At 57.5% G+C, this 20,778-nt stretch overlaps 1 protein-coding gene across 1 annotated transcript; it reads left to right on the plus strand.

The window, feature by feature from the left end:
* The first annotated feature begins 626 nt into the window (after positions 1–626).
* On the plus strand, positions 627–19,296 carry RHOBTB2 (Rho related BTB domain containing 2). Its single transcript, XM_054578978.1, has 10 exons — positions 627–1,224; positions 5,329–5,530; positions 6,186–6,289; positions 6,836–7,021; positions 7,680–8,698; positions 8,976–9,094; positions 11,240–11,390; positions 15,009–15,097; positions 15,799–15,904; positions 17,079–19,296. Exons 2-10 carry the CDS (start codon positions 5,339–5,341, stop codon positions 17,294–17,296), a joined length of 2,184 nt encoding a protein of 727 aa, XP_054434953.1. The 5' UTR covers positions 627–1,224; positions 5,329–5,338; the 3' UTR covers positions 17,297–19,296.
* The last annotated feature ends 1,482 nt before the right edge of the window (positions 19,297–20,778 follow it).

Below are 20,778 nucleotides of genomic sequence, written 5' to 3' on the forward strand. Positions count from 1 at the left end.
ACAGGTGCAGGTGGTACTGCGACCCGCCCTGAAACCCACTAAGTCAGTGCGAGGCACAGGCTGCCACCGCAGAGGGGTGTTGGAGAGAGGCAGACCATCGGCGCCATAAAAACTCCCACGTGCCGTGGATAGAAACGCAGAGGGCTTGCAAAGAGGGTGGAAACTCTGTCTCCACTCTCCCCGTGGGCAAATAGAGGAGGCCTGGGTTTAAGGGACAAGTTAAAAGTGTCTAGTTCCCCTCTTCTAACCTGCATCCCTTCCAGGGCTGACTAGTGTACCTCTCGGAGTTCTTTGACAGCTTCCCGGAGGGAAGGGGCAAACCCCGTGGGAGTCCAGCGAGATTTTGCGCCTCGCCAGGTAGAGGAACGCAACCCCACACAGGTGGCACACTGACACCCTCCGCCCCCGCCCCCGCCGCGTGCCCCTGGGAACGAAGAGAGTGAGAAGGGCCAAGGGGCGGGGTCGGAGGCGGGACCACCAGGGCTCCCAATCCCCTTCTTTCTCCGCCCTTTCCCCGCCCTCCGACCCCTTCCCACCAATGGCGCGCCACGGTGGGCGGTGCCTGTTACGCAGCAGTCTGGTGCGATTCATGAACCCCCCCTTTTCTCCCTTCTCTCTCTCTCCCTCTCTCTCTCTCTCTCTCTTTCTTTTTTCCCCCCTTTCCTTTTTTTGTGAATGAAAGAAGGAGGTCGCGAGCGGTCTCGGGGACCGCAGCGCTAGGCGTCTAAGCGGCAGCGCCTTCGGAGCGAGCCGGTCGTAGCAGCGGCGGCCTCGCCCCCATCTCCGCTTCTGCGCGCCGCCTCCAGCCTGCGCAGCCCAGGACCCGCGGCGACGGCGCGGCCCAGCAGCCCGAGGTCGGGGCGGCAGCGCGCAGCCCGGCTCCGGCGCGCCTCCATGACATTGGGCGCCCGGGGCGCGGGGAGATGCTGATCCGGAAGAGGCGATGGCTGCAGTGGCGCGCGCGCGGCCGCTCCCGGCCCGCCGTCCTACCTGGGCTGCTCTCTCGGAGTTTCTGATCTAACGCGCCCGGGCCCAGAGGCTGTAGCAGCAGCAGCAGCCGCAGCAGCAGCAGCAGCAGCAGCCGCAGCAGCAGCAGCTCGGCGGCGCCGGCATCGTTCTAACTTGCACGCGGGGAGTGACCCCAGACATTTCACTAAAATGAGCGTGCTTAGCAGGAAGAGATGTGTTCCTTACACTAGAAATCACCCCGTCACATGTAGTGGTGTAAGTAAATGATTAATTTCTATTATGGCCGGGTTGCAGGCAGCCTCTGGGAACGCGCCGCTTCGCCCTCCTGTGTCCTCTCGGCCCTGTCTGCGCCCCTCCTGACTTCCCCTTGGCCCCGACTCTTCCCCCCGCTGTAATTTCGGCTGCTGGGGTCTCAGGTGGTGGGGGACTAATGTTCTCTGGGTTTTTCCAGGGAAAGGACGATGACTTGATTGCCTCGGCGTGTCGAGGCCTTCCTCCTCCCTCTTTAAAATCATTTTATTTTTATTTTGTGTGTGCGTGCAGAGCAGCGTGTCAGGAACAACGGTCCAGAGTAGTTGAAATGTTTCCGTTAAAAACCAGTGGGTTTTGGGTGCTTTGCTCGTCGTTCCAGAGGTGTTTCTTTCAACCCAACTCCATTGCAGTCTGCATCTGAGTTCTGGCAAACTGCTGGGAGAAATCTCTAGCGTAGGTTCTTGGTGTTTGAGATGGCTTAGTCCGTGTTAGGCTTGCGTTTTTGTTAATATGGTCATTCACGATCCCTTTGGGCCTTGCTGTCCGCTGGACCTTCCCTGGGAATTCCTCTCTCCATCCTCCTCCATGTTATAAAGTCCGCGACTCTCAGGAGGGCCCCCTTTAATTCAAAGGCCGCCCTCTCTCCGCATCTCATCCTGACCATCCTTCCCATCCTTTATTTCTACCTTCATTTTTAGGATAGTCCTCCCTTTTGCATTTTGTCAGATGTGGGGTGTGGGATATTGGTTGCTAGGAGACAAACCAGGCTCCCAAGGAGATTCCGTTTCCCTGACAACCAGACTGGGGCAGCCACAGATGAACAAGCCTCCTATCAGCTGTGGGAGGGAAAGGGGGGCTTTTCTGGGCTCTGCTAAAGAGTGTGTGTAGGGGTGTGGGGGTGGGACTGGGAGCCGGGGAGGGTTGTAGCTGATCTGAGCACACCTTGCCTCTCGGCCTGTCCTGAGTACAGAGAGCTCGGAGAGCAGAGAGGGAACGAGAATCATGGGACAGGGTGGGGAGGGAACATCGGGTGACTCTGGGACACCCGAAGGAGAGGAGTGAGTTGTGGGTTGTGATGCCCAGGGCAGGGCGGCAAGGAAGCTGTAGTTTATGGAGGTTACTCAGGAGCCTCGGAAGGCGCGGGGATGAGGCAATTGTGCAGAAAAGTCTAGTCATTGAAGGAGAGAGTGCCAGAAGGAAAGGGGAAGTTCAGAAGCTCATTGAGTGGATTATGACATCATACATCATCGACGATACAGTAAAATAGCAATATTTTAGAGCAAAAATGACATTATTGTTGGGTTGGCACGCTATCTCCGGTAGTGTCTTTGCTTGAGACAGAGCTGATGAGACTCAGAGTTCTGCTGGCTTAATTGGGCCAGGCTGTATCTTAACGCGTGGTATAATTACACATATAGATATGTAATCTAGCATTATATAATCCCACATTACGTAAGAAGACAAGGACCTCCTTTCAGCCCAGCCTCTCCTGGCACGAATTCCCCGAGACTCAGGAGACTTTCTTTCAAAGCCCTCATACCCATTTTCCAGAAGGCCAGACTGACACCCAGAGAAGTGAGGTGGTTTGTCCTTTCCTAGATACAACAGCGAAGTTTACCAGTCAGGCCGTTGGGACAGGGGTGGAGAGGGGAAGGATGATGGAAATGGGGGGATGGGGGGGCCGTCCAGTCTGAGCAGCACCCGGGTCTGGTGTCTGAACTCACAGTGTGTGTCGCTCTCCTACTTAACCATAAGGATGCACAAGGCATTTTTTTTTTAACTTAAGATTTTATTTACTTATTTTTAGAGAGAGGGGAAGGGAGGGAGACAGAGAGGGAGAGAAATATTGTTGTGTGAGAGAAACATTGATGGGTTGCCAGTTGCCTCTTGCATGCCCCCAACTGGGGACCTGGCCTGCAGCCCAGGCATGTGCCCTGACTGGGAATCGAACCGGTGACCTTTCAGTTTTCAGGTTGGTGCTCAGTCCACTGAGCCACACCAGCCAGGGCACAAAAGGCAATTAAACTCAAGGGCTTCTGACTCTCAGTTCCATAGTCTTTGAAGAGTACACCACCTTTCCATCACAAATGGTGAGGATCTTTATGGTCATGGTGGTTTGAAAGGGGAAACCGAGTCTCAAGGGGGTTGATATAAAGTTTGGACAAAAAGCAGGAACATGATCTGCTGGGAGGCTTGCTGGTGGCCATAGCATCAGCGCCACCTATGAAACCTCATCACCTTGCTTATGCTCTTGTGCGTGAGCATTTTAATCACAAACTTGCTGACCTTGGACCAGCACTGCTCTGCTGCTCTGGTACCCTCTCTGCCATCAAGGTGCCCCTGGACCTAAGAACTGATGCTCCTTCCCCATGCCTCCCTGTGACCTCCCTTCTGCCTGCCACTAGCATCTAAATTTGAGAAAGAAGTTCTATTGGCTCCTGGGTTTTAGAATTAAGGTTGCCCGCTGGGGAGAGAGGAGGGGTGGAGGAAGGAGAGGAGTGATGCAGTTACCCTGGAAACTGGGAAGGGAACTGCATGGAGACCCCTGTTTGTTCGAGGTCCAGATCCTGTAAAATTCCAAGAAGGAGGCGGCACTTGTCTCATTGAGAAGTCCTTGCTGCACTTTTTGCTTAGGTTGCTGAGATGCATCCACTTGCGCAAATCCCAGTTGCCATCGTTACTTGGATATTTCAGCTCCGCATTCCTGCATGCTGGCATCCAGTTACAGCCCGGCAGGAATGGAGCTGCTGTTGCTGCTGGTGGCCTGGCTCGCGGGCTGGATGGTCCAGCAGTGAGGACACCTGGGCAGCCTCCAGGACTTCTCTGAGCTCCGCCTGCCTTGGCCTAGGAAGGATTTCTCCAGGTTGCTCCAGCCCCCAGTGGGCTTCATACACACAGCGCCATGAGCAGGGGCCAGCCAATGACCCTGGCTGGACAGAGGTCTGATAATGCCTCCCAGTAACTCCTGCCTTGGCCCAGCTTCCGAGAGGGTGGACGCCAGCAGGAGGGCTGCGAGCGAAAGCCCCCATAAGCCAAGGGCCCCTCCCAGTGACCGCTTTTTAAACACTGACATGACATCTTGATTACAGTAGGTCCTTCTGTTCATTTGAGCGATCCCTCTCCAAGGGTAGGCAAACCATTTCTTCTCTGCCCAACACAGAAGGAAACTGAGGCAAGCATTTGCCCAGAAACACAGGCCTGTTTCTGGCCCCTTGCTCCCTGCCCCCCGCAACCCCATTCCCCTCGCATTCAGTTTAGGGAGTGTCCTTCTAGGAGGTGTCCGGGGGCTGCCAGCTGGAGAGGCCTCCTCCCTGGGAATGGCGGGCGCAGAAGGGGTGCAGCTCGCTGGCGCTGAAGCGGCCGCAGGACGCTGGGAGGGCAGGCCTGGGTGGGGGTGGCGGGGCCCTCCATCCCAGCCTGGTCCTGCAGCCGAGGGAGGCCCGTGGGCTGCCCAGGTGCATCCAGGAGCCTCCCCACCCAGAGAAGTTGGGACGAAAACTCTGGCGTCTCCATAAGGGGGGCTGGTGCCTTAGAAATCCACCCCTAGAGATGGAGAGAGGTGAAGGTGGAGGCCAGGAGAGCTGCTTCCTAGCTCGACAAGTCCATTAAATTTTAAAGTGGCCCTGCCCTCGGGCATGCTGGGAAGGGGTGGGGACCTGGCCCTGACTCTGCTTCTCTCAGCTGTTTGTTCTGCTGCCACAGCCCTGCTGGCGGGAGGAGCGCGGATGATGAGTGAGCTTCCCCGGGCAGACGCTCCCCTCCCTGGGGGAGAGGGGACAGGCCCCTGCGGCTCGCCCCGCCTGCGGTTCTGTCCTGGGCCTCGGTCCTGTCACAGGCCCCGGCCCCTCCGTCCAGAAGCGCAGTGGAGCCAGAAGGAGACAAGTGGTCCATCCGGGGGAACGGCTCCTCGCAGCCTGACTGGGCTCCCGGCTCCTCGGGCCCCTGCAGAGCTGCCACCCAGAAGGCTGCCCAGTCCCCTCTCCTCCCCAAGCTCGAATGCTGGAAGTGGGGGTGGTCCCAGCCAAGGCGAGCCCTGGCCCTGGCCCTGGCCCTGGCCCTCCGGGAGCTGGTGTGCAGGCCGTCTTGACCCTCTCTCTCCTCTCTCAGGTCCCAATTAATGGATTCTGACATGGATTATGAAAGGCCAAACGTAGAGACCATCAAGTGCGTTGTGGTGGGGGACAACGCCGTGGGCAAGACCAGGCTCATCTGTGCCCGGGCCTGCAATGCCACCCTCACCCAGTACCAGCTGCTTGCCACCCATGTGCCCACGGTTTGGGCCATCGACCAGTATCGGGTGTGCCAGGAGGTAAGGTGGCAAGGCCGCTGGGCAGGGGTCCACACCGTGCCTCTGGGCTTCTTCCCAAGCCATTGCTTAGTGTTTCCTACGCAGGCCCGTGCTGAGCTCACAGAAGCCCTCCGGGGGTAGGGTGGGGCAGCTGCAGAGGAAGGAGCCCGGAGAGAGGGCTCAGGGGAGCCTGCCCCCGGGACAGGGGTCTTGCACCGTTTGTGTTTTGCACGGCTGACCTGTTGCCTGGGGCACAGTGTCTTGTGCCTTCACAGCCCCAGTAACGGGGAGCACTAGCCAGTGGGGTTGGGGATTTGGAGAGATGAGAGCTGAGAGAAGGAAAGAATCTGCCGGCAGATACCAGAAGGTTGGAGGCTGGTGAACGGGTGATTTGCAGGTAAAGCTGGAAAAAAGGGCAGGCTCCCTGAGGGATCCTTCCACGCCCGTGCCTGGCTGCCCTCTTAGAGTCTCCTTCCTGCTGACCAGCTGGGAGGATGCCCTTTTTACTGAATCTAGAGCGAAGGCACCTGGACAGAAGGCTTGTGCTAACTCGGCCCCCCCACCCCCCGGGCTGCCCGGGTCCCTCGGGGGTGAGCTGGTGCCACCCTGAGCCAACACACAGGGGCCCCAGGGACTCCGGCCTTTGTGTCCCATCGCACTTTCCTGGCCCCCACAGGTGCTAGAACGCTCCCGGGATGTGGTAGATGATGTCAGCGTTTCCCTGCGCCTCTGGGACACCTTTGGAGACCACCACAAAGACCGTCGCTTTGCTTATGGGAGGTAGGGAAGCCTCTGGTGCCTGAAGGGAGCCAAGGCGTGGGTTTTCACTGCTTTTCCCAGGAACAGAGCGCCCCCGGGACAGTCCGACGGGCAGGAGGGAGTGGAGCAGGCAGGACCAGCGGTCCCCAGGCCCACCGCCTCCCTCCCGCCCCCAGGGAGCTGGGAAGCGAGAGGAGCGGGCGGGCTTGGAGGCAGGAGGCCCGGTTGCAGTCCTGGCCTTGCTGCCGACCAGCTCCATGACTTTGGACGATTAGAACTGTTCCAAGATGATTTTTCTCAGCCCCAGGGTAGTAAAAATGGTAGTTTCTAACAGCACAGGCACGAGGTCAAAACGAGAGTCTTCGGAAGCTCTAAACGCTAAATTAGAGGTATACAAGGTAGAGGTGCTGTTCTTACAGATTTTGGGTAAGGTCGTGAAAGCAGATCATGTGACAGAGGTGGGACTTGCGTGTACGGGTGGGGTGGGTACGCCCGTTCTCCCTCGTTCCAGGGGCAAGTCACCCACTGCCAGCTCTCTCTGCGCCTAACCTTGCTGTCCCACCCCAGGTCCGATGTGGTGGTCCTGTGCTTCTCCATCGCCAACCCTAATTCGCTCCACCACGTCAAGACCATGTGGTACCCAGAGATCAAGCACTTCTGCCCCCGAGCACCCGTCATCCTGGTGGGCTGCCAGCTGGACCTGCGCTACGCCGACCTGGAGGCTGTCAATAGGGCCAGGCGACCCTTGGCCAGGTAGCGAAGCTGATGCCTAGGAAGGGGCAAGGGGGAAGGCAGGCAGAGGGGTATGTGTCTCTGTGGCTCCTTGCTCAGCCCTGAGGGAATCCCCCTAGTCTTACACCTCTCCCTCCGTTTGAAGCAAGTCCACATAGGGAATCAACAAGAGTGTTCGGTCTTTTATTCACATCGCCCATCTTATCCGTTCATCTTTCCGTTCATTCATCTGTCATGCACTGTATAGGCAATGCGGGACTAAGCAGCATGAGGAGGGGAGGAGAGAGGCAGTCTTTGCGTGGAAGGGGTTTATAGTCTTGCTGGGAAATCATAGCAGAACACGTTAACAACCGGTGTGGAAAAGTGCGTGCTGACTGCCAGAGAGCTAGTTCGTGCTAACACCGCTTTGAGCGGTGAAATCGCCAGGGCCTGACAGACACAGAGGGCTTCCTGGAAGAAGAGGGGATTGGAGGTAGACCTTGAGGACTGGTAGGATTTGGTCAGACAAAGGAGAAAGGGCAGAGATTCACTGGAATTGAGAGGGGTGGGCGTGGGGCCTGGGACATAAACCCACTACCCGCCGGCCTGGTGAAGGACAGGCTGGCCGTGGCGAAGTGCCTCTCCCTGCCCGCCGTCTCCGCCAGCAACGTGACGTCGCTTTGCCCTCTTGAATGTCCAGGCCCATCAAGCCCAACGAGATCCTTCCCCCGGAGAAGGGCCGGGAGGTGGCCAAGGAGCTGGGCACCCCCTACTACGAGACCAGCGTGGTGGCCCAGTTCGGCATTAAGGATGTCTTCGACAACGCCATCCGCGCGGCCCTCATCTCCCGCCGCCACCTGCAGTTCTGGAAGTCCCACCTCCGCAACGTGCAGCGGCCTCTGCTGCAGGCGCCCTTCCTGCCCCCCAAGCCCCCTCCGCCCATCATCGTGGTGCCCGACCCCCCCTCCAGCAGTGAGGAGTGCCCCGCCCACCTCCTGGAGGACCCGCTGTGCGCGGATGTCATCCTGGTGCTGCAGGAGCGGGTGCGCATCTTTGCCCACAAGATCTACCTCTCCACCTCCTCCTCCAAGTTCTACGACCTGTTCCTCATGGACCTGAGTGAGGGGGAGCTGGGGGGCCCCTCGGGGCCAGGGGGCCCCCGCTCAGAGGACCACCGGTCTCACCCTGATCACCACCACCACCACCACCACCACCACCACGGCCGGGACTTCCTGCTTCGCGCCGCCAGCTTTGACGTGTGCGAGAGCGTGGAGGACGGTGGGGGCTCCGGCCCCGCCGGGCTCCGGGCCTCAACCAGTGACGGTATCTTACGGGGCAACGGCACCGGGTACCTGCCAGGGAGGGGCCGCGTGCTGTCTTCCTGGAGCCGAGCTTTCGTTAGCATCCAGGAGGAGATGGCAGAAGATCCGCTGACCTACAAATCCAGACTGATGGTGGTGGTAAAAATGGACAGTTCCATCCAGCCGGGGCCCTTCCGGGCCGTCCTCAAGTACCTGTACACTGGAGAGCTGGACGAGAAGGAGCGGGACCTCATGCACATCGCCCACATCGCAGAGCTGCTCGAGGTCTTCGACCTCCGCATGATGGTGGCCAACATCCTCAACAACGAGGCCTTCATGAACCAGGAGATCACCAAGGCCTTCCACGTCCGCCGCACCAACCGGGTGAAGGAGTGCTTGGCAAAGGGCACCTTCTCAGGTAGGCAGTGTGCGTAGTTAGGGACTCAGCGGGGAGGCAGGGCTGTGCCCTTCCGGTGGCCTCCGGAGGAGTCTGGGTTGGTCCGATTCGCATGCAGCTGCTGGTGTCCTGGAGATATGTTGGCTGTGCCTGGAGCCCGAGCGTGTGTCACAGTGCGCTCCCCAGCTGGTGGCCTCTGAAAGCAGCGTGCTGTCTGGGTGACTGTTGACACTTAGGGTGGGTGGCCCCGTCTCCTTTCACCACATCCTCATGTGATGCCTCGTCTCCTCCTGGACAGATGTGACCTTCATCCTGGATGACGGCACCATCAGTGCCCACAAGCCCCTGTTGATTTCCAGCTGCGACTGGATGGCCGCCATGTTTGGGGGGCCGTTTGTGGAGAGTTCCACCAGGGAGGTAAGGCGGCGGTGCGGGGGGAGAGACTTGCACTCACAGCATCTGAGGCGTGTCATTTCCTGGTGCTTTCTTCAGCGCTTACTGGGTGCTACACGGAGGCTGATGGGCCTCGGGGAAGTTTATGAGACGGTTCCCATGGCCGAGGGTTGTACAGGGCACCGGGGCTGGGAATCTTTGGGCTTGATGGGCCTGGACATTCAAGAGGGCAAAGCAATGTCACGTTGCTGGTGGAGAAGGTGGGCAGGGAGAGGCATCTTAAGCCCGCAGCTTAGAAAGCACTTTCAGTACATTATCTGCTGTCATCTCACACTTGACTCCTGCACAAGGCTCAGCGTTCCCACTTCACGCACGCTCATGCACGAGGGAAGGGAGGCCCCGAAGAGGTACCGACTCGTGCAGAGCTGTATATGTAGGACGGAGAGGCTGGGACTTGAACTTGAGACCTCTGATTCCTTGGCTCTATACGTCGTACCTTGCTTTCTCCATGACACACGCGAAACTAGAAAATTATTTCAGTGTGTCCCAGGCCGAACCCGTCACTGAGGCATGGGGAGCATGACAGCAGATCAGGAGGAAATTGCCGTTGAAGATTGCCATTGTTACACCCCCAGATGTAATCAGCGAGGGCACGCACAGCGAGGTGGGGGGAGCGCAGGCGGAGGCGCCAGGGTGCGTCAGGAGACGGGGTGCAGGGGGAGCCGTGGTCACCCTTTGTTGTGGTGGCCTTTACTGTGGTTCCTTGGGAAGGAAGGGGAGGGCAGGGCAGGGTGATGTTTCAGACTGGCTGGTTGGAGTGAGTTCAGCGGGCTCTGGGGAGTAGGCACCATCCGTAGTCACCGGGTGCCTGGGGTGATTGGGGCAGGGGGGTAGCGGTGAAGGAGGGGGCAGAGGTGGGGATTCTGGACTGGCTGGTTTGCGGACCACAGGTGCATCCTCAGGGTCCCTTTACTGTCTCGAGCAGTTGGCTAGTCCTGGGAGGGGAAGACCCTCCAGGGTCAGCAAGCCAACAGAGGTCAAAGCATCAAAATACAGAAAATGCAAAGAAATGCTTTGTGTGGTCACCCTCCCCTTCACTGGCAGCCCCCTCGAGGCACAGAGAGTGGCAGCAGAGTTGGAAGGGGCCACTCACTGTATCCTTAGAAACACTCCCTTCAGCGAAGCAGAGGGGCCTCACCAGGCCCCGGGTGTGCTCCGTGCTCCCTGAACTGCTGTAGCACTAATTCCCCGCCACTCAGCCTTGCCGTTACCAGGGTTCTGCTTTGTGCAGCTGCTTGAAGTGCTGAGCATCCACACGCGGTTTTCCCAGCTGGCCTGTGGTGTCTTGCGTGCGGGGACTAGGTCTTTACTGCTGCCAAGCACCCTCTCTGCCAGGGCTGGTCCTCAGTGAGTGCTGAATGGAAGACCGGACTAGGGACAATGCAGCCCAGTCCCTGTGTCACAGAGTAGGGACATCCTAGGATTTCTGGGAAGAAAGCCCTTACGGAAGAAAGGCTACATGGAGGGTTGAGATTTGGGTTTGTCTTTGATCCTCGAAGCCGGAGGGGACTGGGATACGCTAAGGGGGAGCCAGGGACCCTGCGAAGCCCCAGGGGCCGGCCAGCCCGGAGCCCTTTGCGGCACCGCAGAAGCAGCTCAGTGCGCTGGCCGGTTCCCAGCGCAGCCTGAGACTTGTGGCTAATGAGAAAGCAGCTTTGTAGCAGCGCTGCTCTGAGGAGGTCCCCAAGGCCCCTCGTAGCAACTTCCAGAAGCCTGCTGTGTCGGCTTGCTCATTCTGTAGCCCACTCCCTGCAGGGCCGGGAGGGGCCAGGGTGTAGGTTCTGTGACCCGAAGGGCTTCGTCAAGCACCGTCCCTACCCACCGGCTTTGGAAGGATGCCAGTGAGAACCGAGGGCTTTTTAAAAGCTTTCAGAGCCCTGCTCACCGGTGCTGCCATCTGATGGGCTTAGCACAGGTTGTCGCTCTGGGAGACGGGCCTTTGGGGGACTTTCCTCAACAGGTACAGGGGCAACACAGGGGTGGCTGCCTGTTCGGGGTTGGGGGGACCAGCCATGTGGGCCTTGCGGGCCTTGCGGGCCTTCCGAGCTTCTCAGAGCTGAGCGACCCTCCCCCAGGGCGGGCCTCACCGCGGGCTGCTGTGCCCTGCAGGTGGTGTTCCCTCACACGAGCAAGAGCTGCATGCGGGCCGTGCTGGAGTACCTGTACACGGGCATGTTCACCTCCAGCCCCGACCTGGACGACATGAAGCTCATCATCCTGGCCAACCGCCTCTGCCTGCCGCACTTGGTTGCCCTCACAGGTAACTCACCCGAGTGCCCAGACCTCCCTGAGGGAGAAGTCACTCCCTGGGGGAGCGCCCAGGAGAGGTGGCTTCTGTGCTCACCGCCGGCACCAAGGGACCCGCCTACGTAAGGTGAAGCATCATGTGGCTGCGTATTGGCGGCTGGGTGAGGACACAGAGGAGAGGGAGTGTGTGGGAGAAAGATGCTCAGTGGAGTCACCGGTAGGCCGTCTCCAAAGGTGATTTTGGGCCCAGCAAAGTGGCCTCCGGTAGATCATAGTGCCTGGTATCCCTGTGAGTGTGGCTTCTTCTTTCAGGCAAGTCACTTAAGGAATCAGAAAGAACAGAATGCAACTCCCACGTCTGCCCTTTGGTCCTCTCCTCCTCCTCCTTCTCCCTTCCCCTTTTTGTTTTGTTTTGACACGTAAATCTGCTTTATTCATTGTTCTGTGTTGCTTTCCTTTTCCTCCTTCTCCCTGTTCTCTTCCTCCTCCTCCTCCTCTCCCACCTTCATTTTCTCTTTCTTCTTCCAGAAACAGGCAGTGAACACTGACCTGCCACTCCTCATTCCTTGAAGAGACTGAGAGCTGGCACTCACTTTGAGAGCAGGCCAGCCTTAGGGGCCCTTGGGCACGCAGAGATGGAAACAGGAGGGAAGGCAGGCCGCTCGGGCCCCCGGGGCTGATGCAGGCAGGCAGACGGCTGCTGAGGCTGGAATGGGATCTGCGCTGGCGCTGGCACTGGCACCTGCACTGGTGTTGGTATCAGGGTCGTGCCCTTGGGCAGGTTGCGGCGGGCAGAGGGCAGAGCCTGTGATATTGGGCTGAGGTTCCGTGTCAGAACCGCTGGGCCCTTGGGCAGGTGATCACGCTTGGGTCTCGGCTACGAGGGAAACATCAGTCTTGTGATGAGAGATGGTTACGAGGTGGAGCTTGGCCGTAGGAGGAAGGCAGAAATCAGGGATCAGAACCGAACATTAAGGGCTGAGCCCGCAGAGGGCGTCCAGGGGCCCCAGCTGGGGGCACAGGGGGCGTGAGGGCAGGGGCAGGAGAGAGGCTTCTGCAGGTCACGGCCATGGCAGCGTGTCATCCCTGCTGCCCGTGAGAGGCACGTGTCTTCCCTGAGCACATAAAGCCCCACAAACTCTTGGACCAAGTAATTCAACTTTGGCAATGACTCAGAGGAAAAAAAAAACTTTTTAATAAGTCTGTTTCAGCAGGCAGGCAATCAGTGGCAAGTCCAACAGCCACCGCTGGTTAAGCACATGTGGGTAATTTTCACGAGGTTGCCACTAAAAATGTTAAATGGCCCTGATGCACGAAAAGACTCATAGAAAATATCGTTGGGTCACTTTTCCCATGAAATGGCCTATGCTCCCCAGAGAACGTGTGCAAAAACGTGTTGCACATACCTCGTCAGGGACCAGCAGAGAACACACTGCATATGCTGTAGTTGGTGTGCTTTATGCTTTGTGAGATACGCTTTCTCTGAAGTTAAAAAGTCAAGTTTAAAACTTCTTTGTTAAATATAACACAAATGCACATGTGTTCTGCCTAATGAATTATTATAAAAATGATCCATATTAGGAGCTAGAACCTTCCGGCCACACCAGGAGCCCCCCACCCACCACTCCCAGTCACAGGCTTCCCTCTGCCCCGGGAGGTCCCACTCTGCCTCTTACTCTTTTGAGGCGTACTTACTATGACCTCACTTCCTTGCTCTTAAACACTATAGCTTGGTTTTATCTTTAATATACCTTTTTTCTTTTAATAATTTATTTATTTTTAGAGAGAGAGAGGGGAAGGGAGGGAGAAGGGAGAGAAATATCGGCCAGTTGCCTCTCCTGCATGCCCGGGCAGGGGGCCAGACCCGCAGCCGAGGCACGTGCCCAGACTGGGAATCGAACCGGCAGCCTTTCGCTTTGTGGGACAGTGGCCAGCCAACTGAGCCACACTGGCCAGGGCTATTTGTTATATAGCTTTTAAGGTTCTTTTCATCTAAGGGCACCTTGTTCATTAAAACATTTTTTTCCCTTGCAATTATTTGTTGGAAAAAACCCACTGATCTATTGTAGAAAATCTAGATTTTAGCTTATTGTATTTCTGTAACGCACCATATTTCCTGTAAACTGGTTGTTGGATATGGAGGCTAGATCACATTCACAGTCAATTTTTTTTTTTTGGTGATACTTCTTCATAGGTTGTTTTTGTTTTCATCAAGAAGCATAGATTGGCCCTGGCTGGTGTGGCTCAGTGGACTGAGTGCTGGCCTGTGAACCAAAGGGTCACTAGTTCAATTCCCCGTAAAGGGCACCTGCCTGGGTTGCGGGCCAGGTCCCTTGTAGGGGGCGCTGAAGAGGCAACCACACATTGATGTTTCTCTCATCTGCCTCCGTTCCCCTCTCTCTAAAAATAAATGAATAAAATCTTAAAAAAAAAAAAATAGATTGCTTTTCTTTTTGTGATGTTATCAGCCATTGAGTAGCATTGCCTGGATCCATTAATGTATTAGGTGTTGTGAAATGATAATACTCCTATTCAATCATTCCTTCTGTGCTTATCTGTTGGAATACTTCTAAAAAGAGAAAAACCTCCCCTCACCTACTGTTTGGTTAATCAGTGGCGTAATTCATATAGGAAAGACAGGCAAATGCTTGAGTTTTTCCTTTTATTTACCAGATTTCAAGATATATCTGTTTCCTATCATCATTTGAGGGTGAAGAACTAGTTGGGGTTGTTTTTTTTTTTTAAATATTCTTATGAACCCTTAGATCTGAACTCGACCCGTTTCAGATATTTGTAATTATCCTTATCGAAGCTCAGATACTTACTGAACCTTTAACCAGTAGAAGTCTCTTCAGGTTGGCTCCAGGCTCTCTCTGTGCTCCTGGTTCTGTGGAATGACAGGGGCTCCAGGTTCATCTTGTCCGTCCCCTGCCCCCGACCTGGACTCAGCTGTCTCTCTGTGGAGCCCTGGCCTCGGGCCCCTGGGGCAGCGTCTCCAGCTCCTGTCTGCGCGCCAGGGGTGCGCCTTGCTACTGCGATGGCTGCTCTGGCGAGATCTTTTCCATGGACTGAGCTGGGAAATATGTTTATGTTTTTACATATAAAACACCTCAGGAGTTTATAACCGATACTGTTAATATTCAGGATGAAAACTGTGTATTCACAATATAAACACTTTAACTTAAAATGCAACATTAGTACGCAATTTGTTGTAAGTTTAAATTAATACAAACAACTTGGTTTCATCCGTCCTTCCAGGTCGTAGTTAGCACACCTGAGACTTCGTACCCTCTCCTGGCAGTTTCCGTGGCTGACTGCACTGGGGGCTTCCTTCCTGTGTGTCTCAGACTCTGGGGTCCAGCATGTGTAGCTTGAAAACATCCTCCCAGATGATACTGATGTTCTTCACTTCCCACCCTACGCCACGGGGGCGCCTTGCCCCCCTGCCCGGTTCCTAGCTGGTGGGAGCAGACTTAAGTCGCCCGTGGCCTTTCCTGGGCCTGTTGGGACTTGCCCTTGGCCTCGGTCTCTCTCTGCCCTGCAGTAGGACCCTGTGGGGGCGGGGGGGTGGCGGTGAGCACGTGTCTGTGTGCATAGTTCTTCCGCTGATTCCTGGCTGTGTGTGTCACAGAGCAGTACACAGTGACCGGGCTGATGGAGGCAACGCAGATGATGGTGGACATCGATGGGGACGTCCTTGTGTTCCTGGAACTGGCTCAGGTAGGATGGCACGGGCAGGAACCCCTCCGCCAGTCTCAACCCTGGGCTCTGTCTGCCCACTGGCCGTGGAGGGGGAGGAGACCCACGTCAGACTCAGATGCCTGACTGTGCAGAGTCCCTGTCAGCCCCCAGGCCAGAGGGTGCACCCTGACACGCCCGGAGGAGAGGCTGGCTGAGGGGAGTGGGGGCGGGGGGGACTGAGACATCAGGCAACCCTAGGGCAGGGAGCCAGCCCCAGTCCTCTGGGTAGACGGGGCTGCTGCCTGCCTGAGGTCATTTAAGGAACACTGAGGACTCCCCATCCAAAATTAATGGCCCACCTCTTGATTACCATACACACTAGCAAAATCTCCCACACCGGCCCTGAGGGTGTCAGAAGTTCTGCCCTTCAAGATTAGCTTAGGGAGATAACGGGTGGCGGGTTCGAGCCCTGCAGACACCCCGGGAAAGTCCGCTCGGAGCCCACTCAGCCGCGCGAGCCCACTGCGTTGGCCCCTGAGGGGAGGACAGGAACATCCGCTGCGGTGAGGTCTGAGGAGGGTAGACTGAAGGAAGCCAGCACGTAGGCCCGGGGGCTCCCTCGGATGTTGGCACAGGACAGGCGAGGTGGGGGCGCCGACGGTGCCAAGAGCCAGTCCTGTGGAGCTTCAGCTCCGACCGCAGCTGCGGCCCCCGTGTGACCCCGCTGTCTGTCCCCGCAGTTCCACTGCGCGTACCAATTGGCAGACTGGTGTCTCCACCACATCTGCACCAACTACAACAACGTGTGCCGCAAGTTCCCGCGAGATATGAAGGCCATGTCCCCAGGTGAGCATCCTGACAGGACCTGCTGACCCCCTTCTTCACGCTGACGGGGCCTCCACTTGGGTCCACGTCTCCAGTCTGACCCCAGGGCAGCCAGAAGCCACCAAAGATCCTTGGGTTAACTGGGCCTCGCAGGTGGGAAGTAGCGTAGAGGTGCATCCAGCCAAGCAGAGGGGCCCAGGCAAAGTGCTGGCCGGGGGGGGGGGGGGGGGGGCAGGGGAGCGGGGGACCCGTGGCAACTCCCTCCGCCTCTCTGAGCTGGGCTCTCCCAGGGATAAAGAGGGCGTTGGACTATGGGTATTTTTTCAGACTTTTTGGACAGAACTCCACAGTAAGAACTACAATTTTATATTGTGACCCAGGACCCGTACAGAAAAACACATAAATTGTTTTTAATGCTGCTCATGACCTGCTGCACTGTTTCATGACCTCGGCCCAAGCACAAGCCACAGCCTGGACACCCAGATCCTGGCAGCCTCTGACGTCCCTGGGGCCCTGCCTCTGTTTGATTAATGTCTCAGGTCCCAGGGCCCAGCAGGAGCTCAAGGGCACCAGGGACAGGCGTCCCTGGCCTCCTGGAGTCCCTGCCACTCTGCTTCCTTGAAGTCGTCACTGGGCACCCTCCCCTCTGCTGAGACCCCCGCCCCCCCCCGCGCCCCGCCACCCTGTTGTTGCTGCGTTCTACCCATTCCTTCACCCCGTTCCCTCCTTGTTAACCTTCTAGTGTTTTTTATAAAGCACAGCTCCGGTCACATCACTCCCCGGGTTCCAAACCTCCCGCGACCCGCCCCCGCCTTTCCGGATCAGCCCAGACCCTCCAGCCTAGCCCTCTCCGGTCCAGCCCTCCTGCAGTCCCGGGTCCCCGTGCACTCAGAACCTCAGCTCTGGCAGGGACCGCCCCACCCCAGCCACGTGCACCTGCTCCTGCCCTGGTTCTTCATCTCCCATTGAGACCTTCCCGTGGGACTTTCTGTAGGGAGCTCTGTGGCCAAGTGGGGGTGCTGTGAAGGCACAGGTTTAGCTCTGTGGCCCCAGGGGCTGGGATGTGTTCCTCGCTGACAGGAGGCCTGAGGCGTGGGGTCGGGGAGGGCGTCCCTGGGTGCCATGTATGCCCCAGGGCTCCTCTCGCCCCTTCTCCCTCCTGCCTTCTCACCACGCCCCACGCATTCTGCTCCAGAAAACCAGGAGTATTTTGAGAAGCATCGGTGGCCGCCCGTGTGGTACCTGAAAGAGGAAGATCACTACCAGCGGGCCCGCAAGGAGCGTGAGAAGGAGGACTATCTCCACCTGAAACGGCAGCCCAAGCGGCGGTGGCTGTTCTGGAACAGTCCCTCCTCACCGTCCTCTTCTGCGGCCTCCTCGTCGTCCCCATCTTCCTCCTCGGCTGTGGTCTGAGATGCTGCCACCCTCTTCTGACCCTGCTGCTGTTGTGCCCACCTGCCCTCACCCCTCTGCTCTCTGCATCGCCCCCTCCACCTTCCAGGGACAAGGGGACCCACCCAACCAGGACCCGGAGGGCGGAGCTGCTCTCACCAGCCAACAGGGCTTGGCAAGAGAGGGGCAGGGCCTTGTGGATCAGACCAGGGACCCCTGCAGAGGTGCCCAGTTCTGAAGCAGGGCAAGGGGCAGCTCCTGGGAGGTGGGAGCAGGGAAGAGCTGAGGGCACTGGCATCTTGTCCCTGGAGAGCCCTGGAGTCAGAGGGCCAACGCCAGCCGGGGCCTGCGGAGGCAGCCCCTCCCAGGGAGCAGCGGTGTGCAGGGAGGGTTCTGCCCCTGGAGGCCATGATTTCCCACCAGGGGGCTGGAGGGTTGCACATGTTTAGTGGGCTCGACCACAGGAGGCTGCTCAGATCCTCACTGGAGAAGTCAGGGTGGACGCTGCTCCTGCAGAGCCTAGCAGAGGCTTGCACTCTGCCTGCTGGAGCCGTCGGCGCAGGCCTGGCGGAGCTGGCGGAACGTGTTCAGAGCTCCCAGCCCAGGAGCAGGGCCTGCTGGTGCCGCAAGAAACTTCTTGCTCCCCTGCCCCACTCAGGTGGGAGCCGGAGGAGACGGCTGGGACGGGGAGGGAAGGCACGGGCCACAGGCCCAGTGCAGCAATCCTGGGCTCCTCCGGGCTCTGCTCCCGCCTCTAGTTAGCATGGCTGCTTATTATGGTGCGGGGCCAAACTAGCAAAGAGAAAAAAAGCAACAAACAAATCACCAACAGGAACACTCTAGCCTCTATCCCCTCAAAGAAGAAAGAACACACAAAGACCCTGTTCCCTGTATAGCTCACATTTGTATCGAACCCCAAAGGGGCCCCCACGTGGAGGAGAAAAAGGTTTAGATCATAGAATTGATTCCAGTGCCTTTCAGGAAAGTGCTCGGTCACCTGTGGTGACTGGGGACGCCCTGGCCTGAGGCAGGTTCTGGGGGGGCAGCCCAAGTCCCACGCCTTCGGCCACAGGGACTGAGGCTTCAGGGCTGGGGCAGAGGAGGGAAGGCGAGGCCCTGGGGTTCCCTCACACATGGCATGAGATGGCTCCTGCTGCGCGTTGTGAGAACCCGGGTATCCTGCCCCGCTTCCGAGGTGGCCCCCCACAGGGTGGGAATGTTTGGGAGGAAGAGTTGGGGTAGGGGCCAAAGGTCAGTAAGGTCACTGGCTTGGGACTAGGAATCTCTGTGTAGAAAGATCGCAGGACAGGACCTTAGGTGGTGATGGTTTGGAAGAAAAGGGAGACCTGAGCAGCAGCAGCCCCGCAGTCCACTGGGAGGAGAGGGATGGGGCGGGAGGATGGAGACGGCAGCCTGCAGCCCTGCAGGGGAAGTTGGGCCGCAACAGACCCTGCCCCCCGTTGCTGCTCCTGATGCCGTTTTACTCCCATGGCCAGAGAGTCGCCTGGCCTGAGGAGGAGGGACTGGCTGTGGTCTCAAGGGCCCGGCATGGGTCCCACCACCAAGAGTCAGGCTTCATGACCGGGAGAGCGCAAACCCAGAAACCAAGGGCACCTGTAACACGTCAGCGGGGCCAAGAGGCAGAGATCTGAGGGTAAGCCCATGTCAAAATTAGAAGCAGGAGGTGGCAGGGCAAGCAGGCCTGCAGTGGCCGGGGCCCATTCTTTCTGAGCCCGACTTCTCCAAGGCCACGTTGCATCCCCTCCACGTCCTCCAGGGTGGTTCGTGGGTGCCCCCGGCGAGTGCTGCCCTCTGCTGGCCGCCAGCCTCCCCGAGTTGAGCTTGCAGTCTGCGGCCTCGGGGAAGGCTGGGGGGCAGTGGTTGCAGTGCAGGGTGGGAACAGCTCTGCGCCCAGCACCTTTCCTCCGGGGAAGGAAACGGCAGGAACCACAGGGTCTCCCAGGGACTGTAGGTGAGAGGGAGAGCCCACGGGGCAGGGAAGGGGTGTTCATGAGCTTGCAGGGCTGAGCCATCTGGCCCCCTGACGAGGGTGCAGAAAGGCCACTGGGGGTGGGGGAGGGGGGAAGGGGCGGGGGCAGGGATTGCAGGTGTCCCACGGGGGAGGGCTACAGATCCACCCCAGCAATCTGGGCCCACCGCCCAGTCAGAGCTGGGCTGCCCCAGGCAGGGAAAAGGAAGCCCAGGTGTGACCCAGAGATACCACCTGAGGCGGCTGTGGGAGGCGAGGCCGAGGCCTGGGGTCCCTCTCCCAGGAGGGAAGGAAGAGGGGCTTAATTGCAGTCCCCCATACACCTGACACTTGGAAATCCACAGAGCAGGAGACCCACCCACGTGGGGCAAGCCTGAAGGCATCGTGAGAGAGAGAGAAGTCCCCTGGCGAGAATACGCAGCTCTGTACTCACGTCTCTCAGCTGTTCCAGAGGGGAATGCAAGGATGGGTGGGGGGTGGGGAATAATACACACACACCTCTTTTTATAAAAGGTTTCATATTTAATTTGGTCATGAATTCATAAATACATGAGTATTTTGTACCTAATGGCTTTTTTTGCCGTATTTCCAACAAACTCTTCAAAGGCAGCACCTTCCACTGGAAAAATGTAAAAAAAAATAATCTGCCACTAATGAAACACGAATGCTTATGATGTGTGTGTGGGGTGCCATTTGAACCCCCATGTAAAACAAGAACTTCATACTCTCAGGAAGCTCACCTTTCGAATGCATATAAACATGGCAACACTGAAGGCTAATAATATAGATGGGCTCTCAAGTTCCCTGAGGAAGAGAGAACTGATTGGGAAGCCGTTCTCTCTTCACTTGAAGGCACCAGGATGCACCAGAGCGTCCTGCACAGAAGGAACAGCAAAGGCAGGAAACGCCTACGTCCCTCAGGAATGGGAGGGGTCTCTGGGTGGGGCTGCAGGAGGAAGTGGGGGAAGTGTGTAAGCAGCAGGGCCAAGGAGATCACGCCCCCCGGCCAAGCTCCACCAGAACGCTCATCTTCGAACATGCCTAAATGCCCAGGCACTTCTAGTTCGAGCCCAGTCACACCCATCCTGGAATAAGACAATACGCACACCTCTGAGACTGTAAAGCCCCGAAACAGGAAATGGCCACCTCCATCATCCAAAGGATCCTGGTGTGACAGGAATAAATACTAAGGCAGAAAATGATGGAAGGAAAGTGAGAATGGTTACAAAGTATTCTAAAGGTTTTCTTTCTAAGGTTTTATTATTTTAGAGATGGGGAGGGAGAAAGAGAGGGAGAGAAATATCAATATGGGGTTGCACCTCGCATGCCAGCCATGTGCCCTACACTGGGGATCGAACCAGCAACCCAGCAACCCTTCAGTTCACAGGCCAGAACTCAATCCACTGAGCCACACCAGCCAGGGCTGGTTACAAAGTATTTTAAAAAGAAAATGATACAAGAACAAAACTCTAAAACATCAGTCATTCTAGGCCCAGTATTTAAGAATATCTAT

This window comes from Pteronotus mesoamericanus, unplaced genomic scaffold (genome assembly GCF_021234165.1).
Source record: "Pteronotus mesoamericanus isolate MK-2021 breed Mesoamerican mustached bat unplaced genomic scaffold, CSHL_Meso_final contig_502, whole genome shotgun sequence".
NCBI classification, from domain to species: Eukaryota; Metazoa; Chordata; class Mammalia; order Chiroptera; family Mormoopidae; genus Pteronotus; species Pteronotus mesoamericanus.